Source organism: Halichoerus grypus, chromosome 14, assembly GCF_964656455.1.
Source record: "Halichoerus grypus chromosome 14, mHalGry1.hap1.1, whole genome shotgun sequence".
Taxonomy (NCBI): domain Eukaryota; kingdom Metazoa; phylum Chordata; class Mammalia; order Carnivora; family Phocidae; genus Halichoerus; species Halichoerus grypus.
Window position 1 is genome coordinate 47,003,681 of NC_135725.1, and position 20,095 is coordinate 47,023,775.

Below are 20,095 nucleotides of genomic sequence, written 5' to 3' on the forward strand. Positions count from 1 at the left end.
CTGAGTATTTTGACTAATGTAGGTCAGTTACTCTGCCTTTCTACTGTTGTAGATGCTAGTGTGCCTCTTTGCTTATTTATCATTTAAAACCCTTTTTACTTTGGATTTCTCCATTCCGCTGAGAATTGGTGACAGTAGAAAGGAAACTCAAAGTATAGACTCTAAGAAGATTTTCGGTATCATTTAAAAGTACAGGAAAGCTTTTTAGGGAATCACTATTTGAAAGCACACTGATGCATTTTAATTGAGTTTTTTAAAATGAGCCCACACACTTAACCGAATTTATGGTATCTTAGAAGAATTAGAGCAACTGCCAGACTCCTTGTCTATATCAAGACTTTCTGTCCTGGAGGATCCTTCGTCTATACAAGAGTTACAGTTACTTCCATCTGGTGCTAGACATATTTTGTAGCATTAAACCAGAGGATCATTTAGAGGAGGCATGTTTTATTCAGTTAAGCCTAGGAGACATGTGGAAGGATACATGCTGCATTATTTCCTGGAGGTTGATTATGATGTGAATAAGTTTGAGATCTGACCAGGACCAGTGGCTTTAGCTTGGGCATCTGCTTCCAGCCTTATCTAATTTTTCCACAAGAATGTCAGAATTTGGATTTTAGGCGTATCAATGTGCTTGACATGGGGAGGTATTTGGCTTTCTTCCCGTTAAGATGGAAAAACGCAGATAGATACCAGTTGATTGACAGTTCAGAGTCTTATTTTGATAAGGAGGCCTCTCCAGTCATCTTTGCTTCAGTGCCTGTGTGGGATGCCGAGTTGGTTAAGGCCTCCAGACTTTGTGGAAAGCGCTCTTGTGAATATGACCTCAACCTGGAGAGAGGATTTAGAAAGCAGGTTGACTGCAGACATTTGCTTCCTGATTGGGTCAGCTGGCTGTAAAATAATCTGAAATCAAAACCAGGGGCAGGAATTGCAACCCCAGTAGATTTCTCTCTGATCGTTTGTAGGAGTAGTTTGCTCTTAACGTCTACACCTTTGGAGCTAGGTGAAATTGCTCACTATAATCAGCAAGCTCTTGGCTATATAGACTGGAGATTAAAAAAAAAAAAGGTAAGGAGGATAGGAATAATTGGAAATATGAATTATTGGAATTATTGGAATATTAGTCCAATAAATAATTGGAATCTACGGGCAATCCAAAAATCTCAATTCAGGTGATCATTTCAGCCTTTTTCCTCCTGGTGAGTGCTGTCCCCCCTTAATCACAGAAGCCAAGGTGACAGAGATGGGTGCCACCATGACCAACACACAGAGACTCTGGGGGCACAGTGGGTCTGAATAAATAGCCTCACACGGACTGGGTAGAAAGGGGGAGGGAGACATTCCAGAAGAGAGGATTGAGAGGAGCAAGAGATTTTGGAAGAAGAAATAAGAAATTTACTTAGTTATGTCGATGATTGTAGTGGGTTATGGCTATAGGAGAGATTAGGAACGTAGGCCTTCTCAATAGGCTGCACGTATACTGAGCTCGTTTGTTTTTTGGTTTATTTCTAAGCAGATTTTGAACCTTTTCATTTCCTCCTGCTTATCCTTTTTGGAAAAACCATTATGGCAAGTAAATGTTCCTAGGAGTAAAGAGGCCTACTTTAAGAAGCATAACTAACAGGGATAGGCAAGAAATATTATTTTCTAGTTTGCCTGTCCCCCTGGGAGGTCAATATCAGTAGTAATAAGTATTAATATTAATGTCTTGCCAGTTTGTTCACCTCTGATACCTTGCTCCAGGAGACAGAGGGGAGAATGAAAGGGTAGGATTCTTTTTTTTTTCTTCCCTTTTTTTTTTTTTCAAAGATTTTATTGATTTATTTGACAGAGAGAGACACAGTGAGAGAGGGAACACAAGCAGGGGGAGAGAGAGAGGGAGAAGCAGGCTTCCCGCAGAGCAGGGAGCCCGATGCGGGGCTCAATCCCAGGACCCTGGGATCATGACCTGAGCTGAAGGCAGACGCTTAACGACTGAGCCACCCAAGCGCCCCAGGATTCTATCTTTGAAAACACGGAGATGGGGATGGATATGAGTGAAGTAAATGGAAATTCTGAAGGATGCCCATCAAATCTCAGAATGCCTGAGCTGGTCAGCCCCAGGGCACTGTGGGCTGGAAGTTGCACTAAGTACAAGGACCCCTTAGACTGATGGACTGTCTTTGCCTTCAGTGGGCTCGCAGGCTGGTGATAACTGAGGGTTTATAGATACTCATGAGAGATCATTTCATAAGAAGATAATAAAGTGAGGTGGGATTTTTGTTGTTGTTGTTATTAACAATAAACCTGGTATGGTAGCTATTTGTTATCAGCCACCATACTAAATAGACACTTCTCCACATGATTTAGCATGGAGCTCTAATGCCATGAGATAGTTGTTAGCTGCATTTTACAAATGAGGAAATTGAAGTATAGAGAGATGATGTAACTTGTCCGAATTTACATGGCAAGTCAATGGAAATGGCCTTAGATCAATGCATTCTGATTCCAGAGCCCACATCCTTAACCCGGCAAACTGTATTGCTTCCCTCTCTACAGTTTATATGGAGATATAATTTTCTCCTGTGGAACATACCTTGGGACTCTACTTTTCATTTTGTTTTATTATTATTTTTTAAGTAAGTTCTACACCCAGAATGGGGCTTGAACTCACAACCCTGAGATAGAGAGCATATGCTCTACTGACTGAGCCAGCCAGGCGCCCCCATACCTTAGAACTCTACAATCAGTAAGGAAAAGACAACCAGTAGAAACATGGACACATGGGGGCAGCTGGGTGGCATAGTGGATTGAGTGTTGGATTCTTGGTTTCAGCTCAGGTCTTGATCCCAGGGTCATGGGATGGAGCCTCGTGTCAGGCTGTGTGCTCAGCACAGAGTCTGAATTTCTTTCTCCCTCTCCCTCTGCTGCTCCTCCCGGTTCTCTCTCTCTCAAATAAATAAATATTTAAAAAGAAAAAAAAAAGAAAAATGGACGCAGTAGGAAATCTAAGTCAATAAACATTTGAAAATATTTTCAATCTCACTGATAAACAGTGAAATGAATATTAAAGCCATAATAAACACTTTTTCGCATTTGCCAGAATAGTAGAAATTCATAGCCTGACAACTCCAAATGTTGATGAGAGTGTGGAGTAGCTAGAACTTTTATTTTCACCGCTAGTGAGAACATAAGCTGCACAACTACTTCTGAAAATGGTATGGTATCACTCAGTAACACAATACACAGTAAGTTCTCGTCCAGTTTAGGGCTCATCAATAAACCAGTCTTTTCTCTTTTCCTCTCCTCTCCTCTCCTCTCCTCTCCTCCCCTCCCCTCCCCTCCCCTCCCCTCCCCTCCCCTCCCCTCCCCTCCCCTCTCATTTATCCATTTGAGAGAGAGCGAGAGAGCAAACAAGCATGGTCGGGGGAAGAGGGAGAGGGAAAAGCAGACTCCCCACTGAGCAGGGGGCCTGATGCTGGGCTCGATCCCAGGACCCTGAGATCATAACCTGAGCTGAAATCAACAGTCGGATGCTTAACTGACTGAGCCACCCAGGTGCCCCAAAACCAGTATTTTAAGTACATTTAAATAATGTAATTGCTTAAAGACTAGAGAGGAAAGGAGCTATCAAAATAATCCTGAGTGTAAAAAAATAGGAAAATAAATATCTGAAGGTTTTGGCCTTATTTTTTTATTTATGTTTTTATTATATTATACTTCTACTTTTATTGTGTGTAGAAGTTGAAAATTATGGTGTCAACTTTTATAAATTCAAGAAATAAAAATGTGCAGATGTTTGAGAATAACTTTGGTTATATATTACCCGAATCTTAAGTGTTTTATGATCATCCTCATTTTCTACCATTCTGTTTAAGTACTGGTGCCTAGGCCCCAATCTTGGTATAGTGTCTGTTAAAATTATCATTATGATAGGGGGGTGGGAGGATAGGTTAGCCTGGTGATGGGTATTAAAGAGGGCACGTTCTGCATGGAGCACTAGGTGTTATACGCAAACAATGAATCATGGAACACTACATCAAAAACTAATGATGTAATGTATGGTGATTAACATAACATAATAATAAAAAATAAAAATAAATTATCATTATGATAAAGGGGATTTTTTTTGTTTTTTAACGGGACCAATGGAATTCAAATCTGCTTTTAATCGATATCCCAAAATGAAGTGCTATGCACTAAATTTCTCAAATCTACAGCTGCTCCAGGATAAACTTCTTTAGTGAGTGTTGAAATACCTGAGTGGTGATATAATTCTCTCTCCTCACATGTTCTTTTTTAATAATCTAACATTTTATTAGGAACACTGGCGGCCAAGAGGTAAAGGCTACATCGGTTATCAGTGTTTTACAAAGAAATGCTAAGATCGTTTCAGCCATAGGGTTTGCATGCCGATTTATGCTGTGTGTCCTGCAGGGCAGGACAGGAGAGCTGGATTTGCAGTTGAAACACGGGAAAGAAGGACCCGAGGAGGTGCAGTACAAAAAAGGCACAGCCTGGCTCTGGTAAGGGGATGGTGACCCGCTACTCATTGCTCCTCATGGGAAACGAACGATGAGGGGGGATGGGCCCACTGTTTACAGCTTATATATATATATATACACACACACACACACACACACACACACACACACACACACAATGGAATATTATGCAGCCATCAAAAAAACCGAAATCTTGCCATTTGCAATGATGTGGATGGAACTAGAGGGTATTATGCTAAGCGAAATAAGTCAATCAGAGAAAGACATGTATCATATGACCTCACTGATAAGAGGAATTCTTAATCTAAGGAAACAAACTGAGGGTTGCTGGAGGGGTGGGGGGTGGGAGGGATGGGGTGGCTGGGTGATAGACATTGGGGAGGGTATGTGCTATGGTGAGCGCTGTGAATTGTGCAAGACTGTTGAATCACAGACCTGTACCTCTGAAACAAATAATACATTATATGTTAAAAAAAAAAAAAGAAGAAGAAGATAGTAGGAAGGGAAAAATGAACGGGGGAAATCGGAGGGGGAGACGAACCATGAGAGACTGTGGACTCTGAGAAACAAACTGAGGGTTCTAGAAGGGAGGGGAGTGGGGAGATGGGTTAGCCCGGTAATGGGTATTAAAGAGGGCACGTACTGAATGGAGCACTGGGTGTTATACGCAAACAATGAATCAAAACTAATGATGTGATGTATGGTGATTAACATAACATAATAAAATAAAATAAAAATAAAGGTTTATGTGGGGGATTTTAACTTATATACATGCCCGAAGGTGAAGAGCCTGAATAGGTGGATTTTCCAGGTCTAACAAGTAGAGCTTTATTCAATGAATTTTAATAATTTTTAAAATGGTTTTCTAAGGCAGCGTGAAAATGGGTTGCTTTTCCCTTTTCCCCCTTGTAACGGATTATTTCATATGCTTTCAAAGGAAAAATTCTGTTTTCTCACTCAATACATTGCCTTCCTAACAACTTCCATTTAATCAAGGAATACCCCTCTACTCTACTCCCGTTCTCCCCCCCCCCCCCCCCCCGCCAAGACATCTTCATTATTAGGAGTACCTTTAAGGCATCAGGGTTTTAATTTTTTTGGCAGACGTCCCCAGGTGAATTCCTACTGTATTAGCTAGAAATGTGTAAATGCTGGCACATTGAAAGCAATTTAAATTGTTACATGGGTTAGGAAGAATACCTTGTCAGATTAATGTGGCAGCAACCTAAATCTAGGTAAAGTGCCTAGAATCTAAATTGCTTTGCCTATAGCCACCAGGTTTCTTAAATCTAAAAATCTATTCAAAGCTTACTGGAGTTTAGGTTTTTGTTTACTGCTTGGCATTTGTAGAAAAACAGAAGGTGTGTGCGTGTATGTATGTTTAAGTAATTCTATTCTAAGTTGCATTTTCTAGATTAACTTTCAAAATAGCAACACAGTTTAAAACATTAGGACATGGAATTTAAGATTAGAGGTTAAGAATTTGAATTTTGCTTCCTCTTTGTGATTCTCTTTTACATATAATTTGAGGTTCATCTTCTAAAAATGATCATTTGGTAGGGTATGTATATTGGCTGTATTCTCCAAAATAGAGAGATAGAATGAAGAATGTGACAGAAAGATGGGCATCCAGGATAACTCCAAGATTTTGACTGTGAATAACTAAAAGTATGAACTTCCCATTTACTGAGTTGGGTAAGACAATAGAAAACCAGGCCTGTGTAGGGTAGGAATCAGGTTTGGGACTTGCTAATTAGGCCTCCAATTTAGAGATATCATGTAGGTCATTGACAATATGAGTGTAGAGTTTGGAGATGAGATCAGGGCTGAAAATATAAATTTGGGAATTACCAACATATCAACTGCATTTAAAATCACGATGCTGGATAAGATCACCTAAGGAGTAAGTAAAGATAGAGAAAAGGTCAGAGGACAGAGCCCAGAGCAGTTCAACATTTAGACATGGGGCAGATGAAGAGGGAACCAATAAAGCACAGGGAAAAGCAGTGGTCAGTGATGTGGGAAGAAAACCAAGAAAGAATGGAATCTGAAACACCGAGGCAAGAAAGTGTTTTGAGAAAGGAGAAACCAATTGTGTCAAAGGCTGCTATGAGGCTGCAAAAGGTGGAGACTGAGAATCGGGAAAGACTTGGCCTCTTTGAAAGTCCTTGGCGGCCATGACAGGAGCTGTTTTGGTGGAGCTGGGGCACAAAAGCCAGATTATAGAAGGGTCTAGAAAGAGTGGAAGGAGATGAACTATTTTAAATGAATTCTGATGTATGAGAAGCAGTGAAATGGGGCAATCGCTGGAGAGTTTTTTCTTCTTTGAAGATGGTAGATATTACCGTGTGTCCACCTGCTAGGGGGAGTTACACAGGTAGAGAAGGAGCAGTTGGAGGTGCGGCAGACAGAAGCCGGTAGGTAAGAGGTGGGAACTAGCCCACATGTAGAAGGTTTGCCCCAGCATAGAACTATAGGCAGGTCATCATTTGTAAATATCCACACTGACCAGTAAAAAAAAAAAAACGCATTGAATGCACTGTAGTCCATTTAGGAAGACTGAGATAGGACAATACATTTTAGAGAAATCTATTGTCACATAGTTTTATAGGAATGCAAGTTTATGGTCTGTAGGAGCAGTGTTCGCAACTGTTTCAAAAACTTGGCTCTGGGGCGCCTGGGTGGCTCAGTCAGTTAAGCGACTGCCTTCAGCTCAGGTCATGATCCTGGAGTCCCTGGATCGAGTCCCGCATCGGGCTCCCTGCTCAGCAGGGAGTCTCCTTCTCCCTTTGATCCTCCCCCCTCATTCTCTCTCTCAAATAAATAAATAAAATCTTAAAAAAAAGAAAACAAAAAACTTGGCTCTGAAGATCGAGTCATTCTCAGAGAGTGCTGATTGCTAAGATTCTTTAGTATTCCAATGAAAATAATACAGCTATAACATATTTGCAAAAATTTTATATTTATAAAAAGTTTGAGCTTATGAAACTTGAAGTGTATAGTGAAAATATCCATGATTGCTTCTTCTTCAAAAATGTAAATAGGGCAGTCCATGGTTGTTCTTGAACTCAGGCTTTTATGTTGAAAAGAAATTTTATCTGGTGAATATTTGAATTGAGTATGTATGCTATCTTCCAATCCACACGTGTAATTACTTTCTTTCGGCTCCAGAGTGATTCTATAACCATTTTAAATTTTATTTTCTATACGTACATAGTGACGATTCCATTATCTACAATTTGGACATAGTAAATTGCTATTTTAGTGAGCTCTTCTGCAAAACACCAGAGAATGTCTTAGTTTAGGCTGCTATAGCTAAAATACCCTAGACTGGATGGATGGCTTAAACAACAGAAATTTGTTTCTCATGCTTCTGGAGGCTGGGAAATCCAGATCGAGGTGCCAGGAGATGTTGTGCTGGGGAGGGTCTGCTTCCTGGTGTGCGAGTGGCCGCCTTCTCCTTGTATCTTCACAGGAGGGAAAGCAAGCATTTTGTCTCTTCTTACAAGGGCACCCATCCCACTCATCCCACTCAGGAGTGCTCCACCCTCATGACCTCCCCAAGGCCTCACCTCCAAAAACTCTACATGGGGTGTTTAGATTTTAACATATGAATTTTGGAGGAACACATACATTTAGCCCATAGCAGAATAAAATAAAACATAAAGGACACCTGTGTAGCCACCACTCAGTTTAAGAGGTGACACCATCATAACACTGCCTATGTGTCCCTCCTCAGTTACAGTCCCCTCCTTCCCCGCCTCCAGTAAGTGACCTAAGGAATAGGCAGGGGAAAGTCCTTGAAGGAAAGCTCCTATTACAGGTTTTTCACCTAACACTAAAATTCCACATATAGAGTTTTAGGATCTGGAGTCATTGCCAGAGGTTTTTATTAATTGACAGGTAAGCAGAAAGATGGAGTTCTTATTCCAACATCAATTCCTGCACCTATTTTCAATCTTTATTGCAGGGTCCGAGACATGTTGACTGAGGAGATCACCAAGGCGGCGGCCAAGTAAGATCCATTTATTCGTTTACCAAAAATTTTCTTTAAACGTTTTTTGTTTTGTTTTGTTTTTCCTGGCAAGTGCATACCATTTCTCCCTTTAGGGTATGTCCTAACTTTAAGGATTTTAAAGGATTTTTTTCATTATTTAAAAAAAAAATCAGTTGTTGTCCTTTCTTGTGTTAATTCTTAAGGTAATGTCTTTTTGTGAGAATACAGAGGAATCAATACAAACATGACTTCGACATCAAGAGTCACGGAGGTCATGCCCTTGTTGTACACCTAACAAAGTGCCGCGTGCTTTGACTTAGATTTAAAGGATTCTCATTTGGTTTGCGGCAGGGGTGGGGGCTGCTGAGGGAAGGAGAAATTCTTGCTAATGTGAATTATGTGGGTTCTACAAATAGGTTATTAAATCTCAACTGTGAGCCAGGAAATAAATTAGAGTAGTACTTCCTTTCATTCCCTTTGTGTTACGGGGTCCAGGGTATCTAAAAATTCAATTTTTAAATACCCAAAACGAGCGTGAAGTCCCATGAAAATGGCAGTTTCAATCATATCCTTATGGTTGTTTTAACAAAAATAACGAGTATTACCACCTTGAGGCTTTTTATTTATCTTAAGCCAACTCTCAACAGAAAATTATACCCTAATGAACTTGCTGGGAACAATCTCTTCAGGTTCCTTTGCTAACAAGCTGAGTAATTGTTTCTGGCAGTAAGTTACATGTCAGTTACTGCCGCTTCTCCCTTTCACCATCACCTTTAGCTGCTGCCCTTTCTGTAGGACTTCCTTTTTTCTTATCCACCAAATAACATGGATTGACCTTAGACCTAGGGGATTTCATGTGTCCACATTATCTAGACATATTTAATTGCAGTATAGTTTATCCCTATCATGTCCCAGAACCTTCCGTGGCTAAATAGGTTTGACCTTAAAAAACAAAACAAAACAAAAAAACACCAAAGAACATGATCTACCTTAGAGTTCGCTTTCTACCAGTAATTTCTTAAGTAGGCACATAACTGTGAAGTCTGATCACAGTACATGATCACTACTCAGCCTCGTGTCTTCTGAATAAAGGGAGATAAAGGTGGTAATCCTCCCCGGCACTCAGTTCTGTGGGAGGCCCTGGGAAATATCTGTTGACATATCTGTTGACAAAATGAAAACTAAAGTACAGAGAGGCTTCGCTAGGGACTCATTTGTGTCTGCTTATCCAGTTTGGTGAATTGCAGACACAGTGGGGGAGCGCTCAGCTGCATATTGGAGGGGAGGGGGTGCTGGGTCGGCGGCTGTCTTTGACCTTTACCTTTCATAGTTTGTTCCATTATGTAGCCTACTTATATCCTGTTAAAAACAGCGCTCTGACATTTGCAGCAAAAAAACGTGAACGCTGAAGAATCTAGCAGCTTTCTATTAGACTATAATTTTGCCTCTCTAGTAGCTTTTGCATTTTCCATTCTAAAATTTTATTTCAACAAGATTTTAATCTTCAGATTTGCAAAGCATCGTTTCATGACTAATACCTAAGAAGAGCGTGTTCACATTCTCAGTGGTAGGGAATAAAAATAATTCATGTTCTCATGGTGCTAAACCTTTTCATCAAAAATTTCAAAGTATTTTATAGACCTTATCTTATTAAAGCAATGCTGACAATAGTAGGTATGACAGCAAGTGAGGTTCGGAGGCTGAGAGATTAATGATAGTGCAGGGGGAGAAAAAAATCACTCTGCTTCCCTCTCTTTACTTTTTCCCACCGGCTTCCTCCAACCATGGGAAGACCCCCCCCCCCCCCCCGACCCCACCACCACCACCACCTGCTGCCAGCTTAGCCTTCCCTTTCTTGGATCATGGCTGACACAGGCTGGTTGGAACCATTGTAAGACTGACTTTGTTCTGAGCCGTAAGTTAAATGCAGGAAGTAAAACACCAGTCACAGGATTAGACTGATTTGCTCATTTAAGAGCAGTTTTAAAGCATCAAGGATAGGGCTAAGGGAGAATCAGAACACAGATAAACCCTGATGATTGATGTAAGTTTATTTTCATTGTTATTAATGAAATAGATCTGAACCCGAAGATGAAAATCCCCAAAGGACTGGGTCACTTTACTAATATGTAATGTATACTTTGTCCCTAAGAAAGCATCACTGTAGCTCATCCTTCCCTGCGCTTTTTAATTAGGTTGATGGCATCAGTTTGTTCCAAAGGACAGTTTAATTAAAATGCTAGTGGTGTTGCCTAGGTAAATACTGTACTGATGCTGACATGTTATTATGCAAATTAGTTACTACTGCCCGACTGGTAGGGGATAGTTATTTGATCCACAAGCTGATGGGTTTTTGCTGAACTGGTTGTAGATTTTCACCTGGCAGGCTCCTCCGTGAATTTGTTTCACTAAATACGTATCGAGTGTCTCCCCTCCATAAGTCACTGTGCTAGGCATGCAGGGAATGCAAAGTTGACCAAGAGCTAGTCACAGCACCTTTGGGAAGTGTGTAGCTTGGCCCGAGCATTCACTGTGTGGACTGTGACATACTTTTTTCTATTCAAAGATTAATGTCCAAATATGCATTTAGTCTGCAAGCAAAGGTCTAATTACTACTGACTTTAAATACATTTTTCTCCATTTTACAAGAACAATATGTGTTCCGGAATGTCAGGACCAGTGAAACTTCTGAAACAAAATCACTTGGGGTCTCTGTGTTGAAACGGAGGCTAAATGTTCTCCCGGAATTCAGGGTTACAAGAGGGCTTTTCATGTCATCTTGTCTAATATCCTTGTTTTAAATTATTTGATACCCGATTTCTGGTGACAATCTGAGTTTTTCTATAGGGTAAAAAAAAAAAAACCCAGGGATCAAATTGTCAGATCACTGAGAATTTGAAACTTTTCTTTTTTAATGTAACTTTAAGGATTCATGGTCATTTTGTAGCAGGACAGGCTTCAGGATATTCTCAGCTAAAGGAAAGAGATCATATTAGAAATAGAAGATTCAATTTTGGTTTTGTTAAGTGATGTTAGGGCTCTGGTGCCTTGGAATGCCCAGACCTTGCCCCGCTTCCTGGTGTTTTATTATTATCTATATCCCAGTGATCCTCGCTGCAAAACTCTAGCAAAATCTAGGTTAAAGGCATCTGCTTAGCCTTCAGGTCTTCCTCCTGTTTTCTCCTCTCACCCTGTCCCCCAATATAAAGATTGTTGTGTTACCAAATTATGGCAGGCCTCATAGAGGAATGAATTAAGCAGAAGTGAACAGAATGAACAAGTTCGCAGAGCAAGCCTTCACTGAGTTTAACCACCCCAAGGTGGGAGAGCGAGAAGGCAGAAGGGATTCCGTGAATAGGTAGATGGTGGAACTTGATCATGGCAAGTCCTGAATCCCATTCTTACCCAGTGGAAGCAAAAATGCAATAACGTGTATGTATACTCACCTTTGAATACCCATAACTCACAGGTTCTGTCATGACCGTGGCCTGGGACTGGAGGTCCTTAGCTTGCACGGGGAGCGGGGCTGGAAGTCTCCCCACCCCACAGATCTGTTCCATTCCTGTACTGGGGTGAGCAGGAGCCATTCTAGCACGTACCCACAGGTTCATGTTCAGGTCTCAAGTCCAGGTTTTGGGAAACAGTCTCTGTATTTATGGGAACCCCCAACCGGGACAGAATGGAACCATCCGAGGGCTTGGGTGTTCTATTATGATGGAGGTGGGCCAGCCAAGAACATCTCATCAGTGTCGCACTGAAGATTTTCTTCTATAGAATCACGTTGGAATAATGGAATAATATTAAATGTTCATTTTCAGGTGGTAAGTATATTCAAAAAGGTTCAGTTTTCTTGATACTAAATCCAGAAGTCACATTTAAGATTTTGTTGCTCTTAATAGAAAACCACCATTTGGATAATATGGGAGGGCAACTGTCCATCCAGATAGTTTAAAAACAGGCCTTTTTTTTTTGCACCTTACCTAGGGTCTCTAAGTTATATCACAAACCGCCTTAAGGTTGCTGGCTTTGCCATCTCGAGGGAAAGAAGGGGAGGCTAATAATGATAATGATTATAATAACCAGTGTGGCAGGTTGCTGGTAAAGCATGCTGCCTGAAGTGGCTCACTGGAAGCTGCTTCCACACACCAGTGCCTGAGAAAAGCCAGAGGCCACTTGCATTCTACTGCGCTTACTCACCTAACTGTCTCCGCTTGTGTTTTTTAGCACAAATTGATAAATTTATATTGCCAAAGATGACACGGAAAGATATCGCTTACTTAATGCCGCGTCCAACGATGAAATAAAAACTTTAGAAAGAAAGAACTTAGATATATGGGCTTAGACTTGTAGGACACACACACACACACACACACACACACACACACACCACCTCTCCCCCCCCCCCCCCCCCAAGGTCTAAGGACCATACCCATATGAGGAGAGAGAAATCCACGCTAGCGTCAGAAGAAGACATCAGGGCACAAGCAGACGTGTGTGGATGAAGCTGTGTGAAGGAATGGAAGTGCTTTTTGGCCTCGTCTGCCTTCTCTGTAATAATGCCTTCTCTTCTCCCGGTTAATGCCCCCAAATCCTCTCTTGGAATTTTTTTCTTTTTAAACAGGGAGAGCCCAGTGGTCAAGGGCAACGCGCTGTTAGCCTTAAGCAGCCTCGCTGTCATCGTATCCAAACACGAAGCCAGTCTCTCTTCAGACTCGGAGGGGGTCCCGGAGGTGAGTTAAGGGCGATTTGAACCAGTTGGGCAACGTTTGAAAAGTGAGAAGCCTCTTTAAGCCTGGCCCTGAGTTTACGAGGTTAGAGCCCGTGCCTGCGGCACCACCGACTTCTGCTACTTGTTGGGTCTTCCCACGGCGAGCTTGAGGGGCTCCGCAGACACTCTTCCTTGCTGCTCTTCTGTTTTGCTTTCTCCATCACAGTTAAGTGGTCATTTCCATTTGAAGGTACCAATTTTATGCAACAGGGGTTGTCTTTTTGTGATTACATCAGTGGTAACCAATCTTAGGAGGTTAACTAGGCTCACTGAAAGTGAACAATGCTGTCAAAAAATGATAAATAAGTAGTGTTTACTGACTGAAAAAAATTGTACTTTGCATTTTAATTGTAGATGTCAATGACAAAGTGCCTATTCATTTTTGCAAGGCATTTATTTCTTAATTAAACATGTAGCGAGCTGGCCAATGTTCATTTCCAATGTACTTTTTCAGATAATTCATATCTGTCAAAATAAAAAGGCATGGATTTATTCTTCTTTTAAGCCCTATTATCTAGTAGCTATCATTATCTGGAGACAATATAGCTGAGTGGTTAAAAAACATAGGCTTTGGAGTAGGAGAGTCCTGTATTTAAATCCCAATACTTGCAACTCACTAGCTCTGTGGCCTATTGTTGGTAAGTTCCCATTGCAAAGCCTGTTCCCCCAACTGTAAAGTGGGGATAAAGGTACTCACCAGACAGGATTGCTGGGAGGATCAAATGAATGAATATATGTGGAGCTTGACAGTTGGGAGATACTAAGCACTCAGTAATAGTAACCATCATCTGACTTCTTGCTGCAAAAACCGGGCTTTATTCAACGCTCTTCAGCCTGTCTCTGTTCCCTCAGTGTGTCTTCTGGGCCATCTGTACTCCTTTTTCATGATGGAGTTTTTTGGTTGCAAGCAAAGGAACCAACTCTCATCTAAATAAAAAAGCAGAAGGATATGGCATCCGGAAGCCCATGGAATTGAAGGCAAAGTTTAAAACTGGGTTTGGGGAAGAGCATTAGGGACAGGAAGTGTTAGGAGAACCATCACACATCACAGTAGACTACCATCCCTGGGATGGATCAGCTCTGGTCATGTGGTGTGCTTGTCACTCAAGATTTAGGGTCCCATGGGTCTCGTGCCCACCCCTTGGGCAGGTTGGATGGGTGGCTTCATTGAGCATTTAAGCAAGCTTCAAATCATGGAGGAGGGAATTCTCCAAAGGGTGCCATTACCAATAAACAAGAGAATAGAGGCTGTGTGGCAAAAGCTACAAATGTATATTACCTTTGGGGAAAGGAAAGGGGCCAAGCAATTATTCCATGAAGCATAAAAGTGTAGTTACCATAGGAAATTTTAACTTTAAATGCAGAATCTTACTTTAATGATGAGAAAGATGTTTTACATCCTTGAAAGAGCCATGGAGTACTTTAGCAGAGACAACATGCTAAGTAGAATCTACGACCTAAAAAGTTAATGTGCCTTTCTAGGATCCCTGATTTTGGGCAGACTTGCAGGTAATTTGCCCCAGTGATAACCAGGGGTCTAGCTCTGAGTTTGAGTTCCAGGCAATCTTATTCTTCTTTATTTCCCCACTCTTTTGTTCTGTGCTGTAACAGATACTACACAAAACATCGAGAAGCCACACAACCCAAAGATGGGACTCTGCTTTTATTCTTCATCACTTTGTCTTTGGTTGTTATTCAGTACAAACTCAAGACCTCATTATTTGATTAACGTTGAGGTTTTCAAACTTTATTTGAAATCTGCATATGACTAACAACCAAAGATCCTAGGAAGAAGGCCTTCTTTGAGTCAAGGCATTAATTCCAAGGATGCTTACCACTGCGTTGACCTTTGTCGTTTCCACCACCTGAGTGTGACCCTGTGAGTGTATGGATGCTTTTTTTTTTTTAAGATTTTTATTTATTTATTTGACAGAAAAAGAGATAGAGCAGGAACACAAGCAAGGGGAGTGGGAGAGGGAGAAGCAGGCTTCCCACCAAGCAGGGAGCCCAGTGCGGGGCTCAATCCCAGGACCCTGGGATCATGACCCGAGTCTAAGGCAGACGCTTAATGACTGAGCCACCCAGGCGCCCCCAGATGCTTTTGACATCCACAGTCATGAATGATTTTTATTTTATTTTTATTTTTTTTAAAGATTTTTTATTTATTTGACAAAGAGAGAGACAGCTAGGGAGGGAACACAAGCAGGGGAAGTGGGAGAGGGAGAAGCAGGCTTCCCGCCAAGCAGGTAGCCCCGATGTGGGGCTCAATCCCAGGATCCTGGGATCATGATCAGAGCCAAAGGCAGATGCTTAACGACTGAGCCACCCAGGCGCCCCATGAATGATTTTTAAAACCAAGGTCTCTTTTTAATGAGTTGGGTTTTATTGTTGTTGTTGTTTTTTAAAGATTTTATTTATTATTTGACAGAGAGACATAGCGAGAGAGGGCACACAAGCAGGGGGAGTGGGAGAGGGAGAAGCAGGCTTCCCACAGAGAAGGGAGCCCGATGCAGGGCTTGATCCCAGGACCCTGGGATCATGACCTGAGCCGAAGGCAGACACTTAACGACTGAGCCACCCAGGCGCACCATGTTGTTGTTGTTGTTGTTGTTTTTTGCATTCTCTTTCCTTTTCTTTTTCCAACTGAAGATCATTTATGCTTTCATACCTAATTAGCTAGGCACACATTGTGATGATTCAGAATGATAAATCTATGGTGATAGTAAGCAGAAATGCTAAAAACGGTGATGAGAATTTTGTAGGCTGCTTTATTGCCTCTTTTGTGAAATGGGAAGTCATAGAAATGAGACATTCTGAGTTTCTTTCTCTGCACATCTCTCCTTTAACCCCTACGTCACCCTCACTAAACACAGGTGGGCAGCGGAGAGCTCTCGGACACGGTCTGTTTTGCAGCCCCTGTCCTCTCACCTCTGCTTGTCTTGTATAAAAGGTAAATCCTATTCCTGTTGGGGCACAGGTTGAGGATGTGTATTTGTCAAATATCTATCTGCCTCCTAAAGTCCTGACGGGTGAAGTTACTTTTTGGTCGTAGCACTTTACTCTTTAATACAGAAGGGGTTTGTGCCCTGGATCTAGAAATAATATTTAGGTTTTATTTTTTTTTCCGTTATCATTTCATGTTTTTCCTTTTTTTTTTTTTTTTTTTTTTTTTTAAGATTTATTCATTTGAGAGAGAGAGAGAAAACGAGCAGGGGAAGGGGGGTAGAGGGGGAGGGAGAGAGGATCCTCAAGCCGACTCTCTGCCGAGTGCTGAGCCCGATGACGTGGGGCTAGATCCCAGGACCCCGAGATCATGACCTGAGCCAAAATCAAGAGTCTGGGCGCTTAACTGACTGAGCCACCCAGCTGCCCCTCACTTCATGTTTTTCTTCATCTGCAGGTTCAGCCTAATTTCCTTTCAATGAAGGAGTGGGTTTCCATGGTGTCTGATACTCTCCTGGTCATTGTGGATAGCCATTACCAACCCAGAGGACAACTTTTCTCCTCGTTTTATTATGTAAGTCTGAGAAATAAAATTTAAAATATGATGGGAAAAGTCAAGGGTTGAGGCTACTCATATTAGTTGTTCACATGAAAGCCATACCATAGTGTGATTACTCTCAGTCTTAGCTTTACGTTGGAATCACCTGAGGAACTTGAAGTGTATGTGTGTGCGTGCAAGCACGTGTATATATATAAGATCTCTCTATAGATAGAAAAAATAAATACTGACCTGTAGGCCTCTCCTCTGATTTAATTACTTAGGGAAGGGCCTGGGCATCATCAGTATTTTAAAAGGTCTCTAGATTATTCCCATGTGTAGTCAGAGGCAAGAGCTACAGTTGTAGTGAAATAAACATTGGTTAAAGATTGGGGTCCCTGAGTTTCTACTTGTAGTTTTTTTTAAATTCCAGGATATGTGACCATGGGCAGTTCACATAATCTCTTTAGACCTTTGTTTCCTTACGTGTAAAATGAGGCAATTGAACAATATGATCTGTAACGATTGTAGTCGCAGCTCCACCCCTTACTGGTTTTGTGACTGTTGACCTGATACTTAACCCATCATTTTATTTTCCTTACCTGTACAGTGAAGGTAAAGATTAATGCTTTGCCAACTTTACAAAAGATTTGCAAGGATCACATGATATAACTTGTGGGAAAATGTTTTGAAAACTGTGAAATACTCTATACATATCAAGGAATATTGTTGTTGCTCATAAAAAAGCACCTGTCACTTAGTCACTCTTTTTCTTCATGCTAATATCCTAAGATTTGAAACAAAGTGAAAACACACTTTTTTTGTTTAGGTTTTATTTCCGCTTCATTGGCTGTAGTGCATGCTTTATTTCTGCATCTGCCCAGAATTATTTTGGTTCTGCCTTATCACTCTCCACTGCTTAGGGAATTATAGTGATCATGGGACAATCAGCTGAGTGGTGGAGGATTATAGTCGATTTGAATAAAAATATAGCACAGGTTGTGAACTGTTGCTAAGATCATGAATTGAGCCCGAAACTCCATTACCTTGTCTTCTCTGTACAGCGTTCTGCGTGCCTCTGTCCTCCTGCTTTTGGGAGGACCTGGTACGTATTCATCTGGGCCTTAGGGTCTGGAACTAGGATTTTTAACTATACTTGGGGACAAACAAATGACTTGTAGATAATATAGAATTAAATTGGAAGGTAGATTTTCCTCAAAGAAATCATTGCGTTATGATCCATTTGTTTGCTGTTAGAAGTGTTCTTATTCCTTTAATGTTGGGACGAAAAACTAGTTTATATCAAGGTCTTTGTAATAGCGCTCTGGTTCAGATATTCACCAGGACAGGATATTCTATGAGATTTCTAATCGCGCTGCTTAGTTCTTGCAAATGAATAAAAATAATCTCCTTAGTAGCCAGCTCAGGGTTGCCTCTTACCTTTGTGATTTTTGCACTATTTTACTTCTTCAAAGAAGCCCTGATTTGAAAATCACTTTCTTGACTTCCAGTGTTGGATCAGCTGGGTCATTTTGAATAGTATTGTCATTACAATAATGCTATGTTAACTTAAAGAATACCTTAGCACATGTTTGATTTTGTTTGAAGTACTAAAGCTTAGAGAGCAAATGGGTACAGAATTAAACGCACTTTTTAATGTGCTTTGATTGCAAGGGACAGAACAGCCTTTATGACGTGTCTGAAAATTTGAAGTGGATAATAGTGGCGGAATGATAAACGGGTTTCCTTCCCCACTTGAGACATATTTATAAATGTATATAATGTCTGTTGGAGCTCCCTAACATGGGATTCTTGCAGAAGCTGTTCATACTCAGCTGCCCTGCCATTTTATTAGGGCTGTTATTCATTTCTTTTCCCATAATTACATATAGGAAGGGACATATAGAGCTCTCCATTTCGTTTTGAATAGCTGGTTATTGCTTTGTAACCAGAGGCTTTTAGGATTTCAACTTCCTTTTTAATTAAAAGGAATTAACCCCCTGTAGGAAATAATCCATCTACTGGGAAGCGTTCCCACCAAAAATTTTGGGAGATCTGCCAATAGGTCCCTGTGCTAAACTTGTACTTCTTCCTTCGTACTAAACTGTAACAACCCCCCCCCCCCACCCACCGCACACACACTCTTTTTCTCTCCTGGAAAACTGGCTTTCTGGACATCTATAATACAGCTTGGTGGTTTCTCCAAGGTTGGGTAACTTCACTTAGGGGTTTGGTGGGTTTCTTTGTTTTTTTTTGTTTTTTAATCATAAACACACGTGGGCTTTCAAAACCCTGAATTTTTTTCAGGCTTTATAGTGAGGGAATTCACACTCTTTAAAAGAAGACACTTCCCCCCATCCCCCAAATTTAAAAGGATATTAATCAGCTGTTTAGTAGCAAATTGTTTCAGGAAGGAAGAGTGTAAAGGGAACCTACCTAGACAAACACAGAAATCGATTTTTTTTTTAAATGATGTTTTTGATTGGCGGGGGTGGATCTCAGAGCCGTTGATCCTGTTGTGTGGTGCTTCTGTGATAGGTCTGCTCCCTTTGTGTTTTAAAACCAAAGGCCAACCCCTGTTTTCTTCCTTTGGCATGTCCTAGAAATCCTATTCTGGTGAAAACACAGCTAGCGCGATTGCCCGCTCCGCTGCCGCCACGGCTTTGTCTCTCCTCGTGCCAGTTTTCATGATTTCTTGCAAAGAGAAGGTTGAGGAAATCCTAAACATGCTGACTGCCAGGTTACCTGGGAAACCAAGAGCTGATGAGTCTCAAGCCGTGCAGATCCACATGGGCCTTGCTTTGGGGATGTTTCTCTCGCGCTTGTGTGAGGAGAAACTCAGGTACGGTTGATGAAAATACTCTTCCGTTTTGTCTTTGTGATGATGTAGGCAGAGGACGTGATGCGCAGGCACACACGTTCCCAAACATTCTGTCCGAGCAATAATGTGGTTGCTAAACTTTTTGAAATGGGCAGGTCCGACCCTTTCTTCTCCTTTGTGAGGGCATCTGTCTTTCCAAAATGCCATCACAAAGATATTAGGGTATTTTTAGGGTTGCTCTCATGAAGGTGATGGTGACTCTAACATCATTCCATGCTTAGCTGAAAACCCTGGAAAAATCCATGTAATGGATATGAGGATATCTATATCCTCATATGTGAGATATGAGGAAAAGTGTAATCTCGTGGTGCTAAAAATAAAAAGCTGCTTTTTCCCCTGGCTTCCAAGGGTGAAAATAATTGTTGATTATTGATATCACTATAAAATGGGAGGAAAAAATTGGAATATCCCTGCTGCCTGAGGGCGCTGGGAATCACCCGGATCACCTAAGAACTCTATGTACCCAGTTTTAAAGATTGCT

At 41.2% G+C, this 20,095-nt stretch overlaps 1 protein-coding gene across 4 annotated transcripts in view; it reads left to right on the plus strand.

Moving 5' to 3' along the window:
• FOCAD (focadhesin) overlaps nucleotides 1-20,095 on the plus strand; it is a 309,238-nt gene that overhangs the window by 220,526 nt on the left and 68,617 nt on the right. For all 4 annotated transcript variants that reach the window (XM_036082633.2, XM_036082632.2, XM_078061288.1 and 1 more), the window contains 5 exons: nucleotides 4,420-4,508; nucleotides 8,458-8,502; nucleotides 13,106-13,214; nucleotides 16,653-16,769; nucleotides 19,337-19,575. In XM_036082633.2, coding sequence (XP_035938526.1) covers nucleotides 4,420-4,508; nucleotides 8,458-8,502; nucleotides 13,106-13,214; nucleotides 16,653-16,769; nucleotides 19,337-19,575 — 599 coding nt within the window. The remainder of the gene's footprint in view (nucleotides 1-4,419; nucleotides 4,509-8,457; nucleotides 8,503-13,105; nucleotides 13,215-16,652; nucleotides 16,770-19,336; nucleotides 19,576-20,095) is intronic.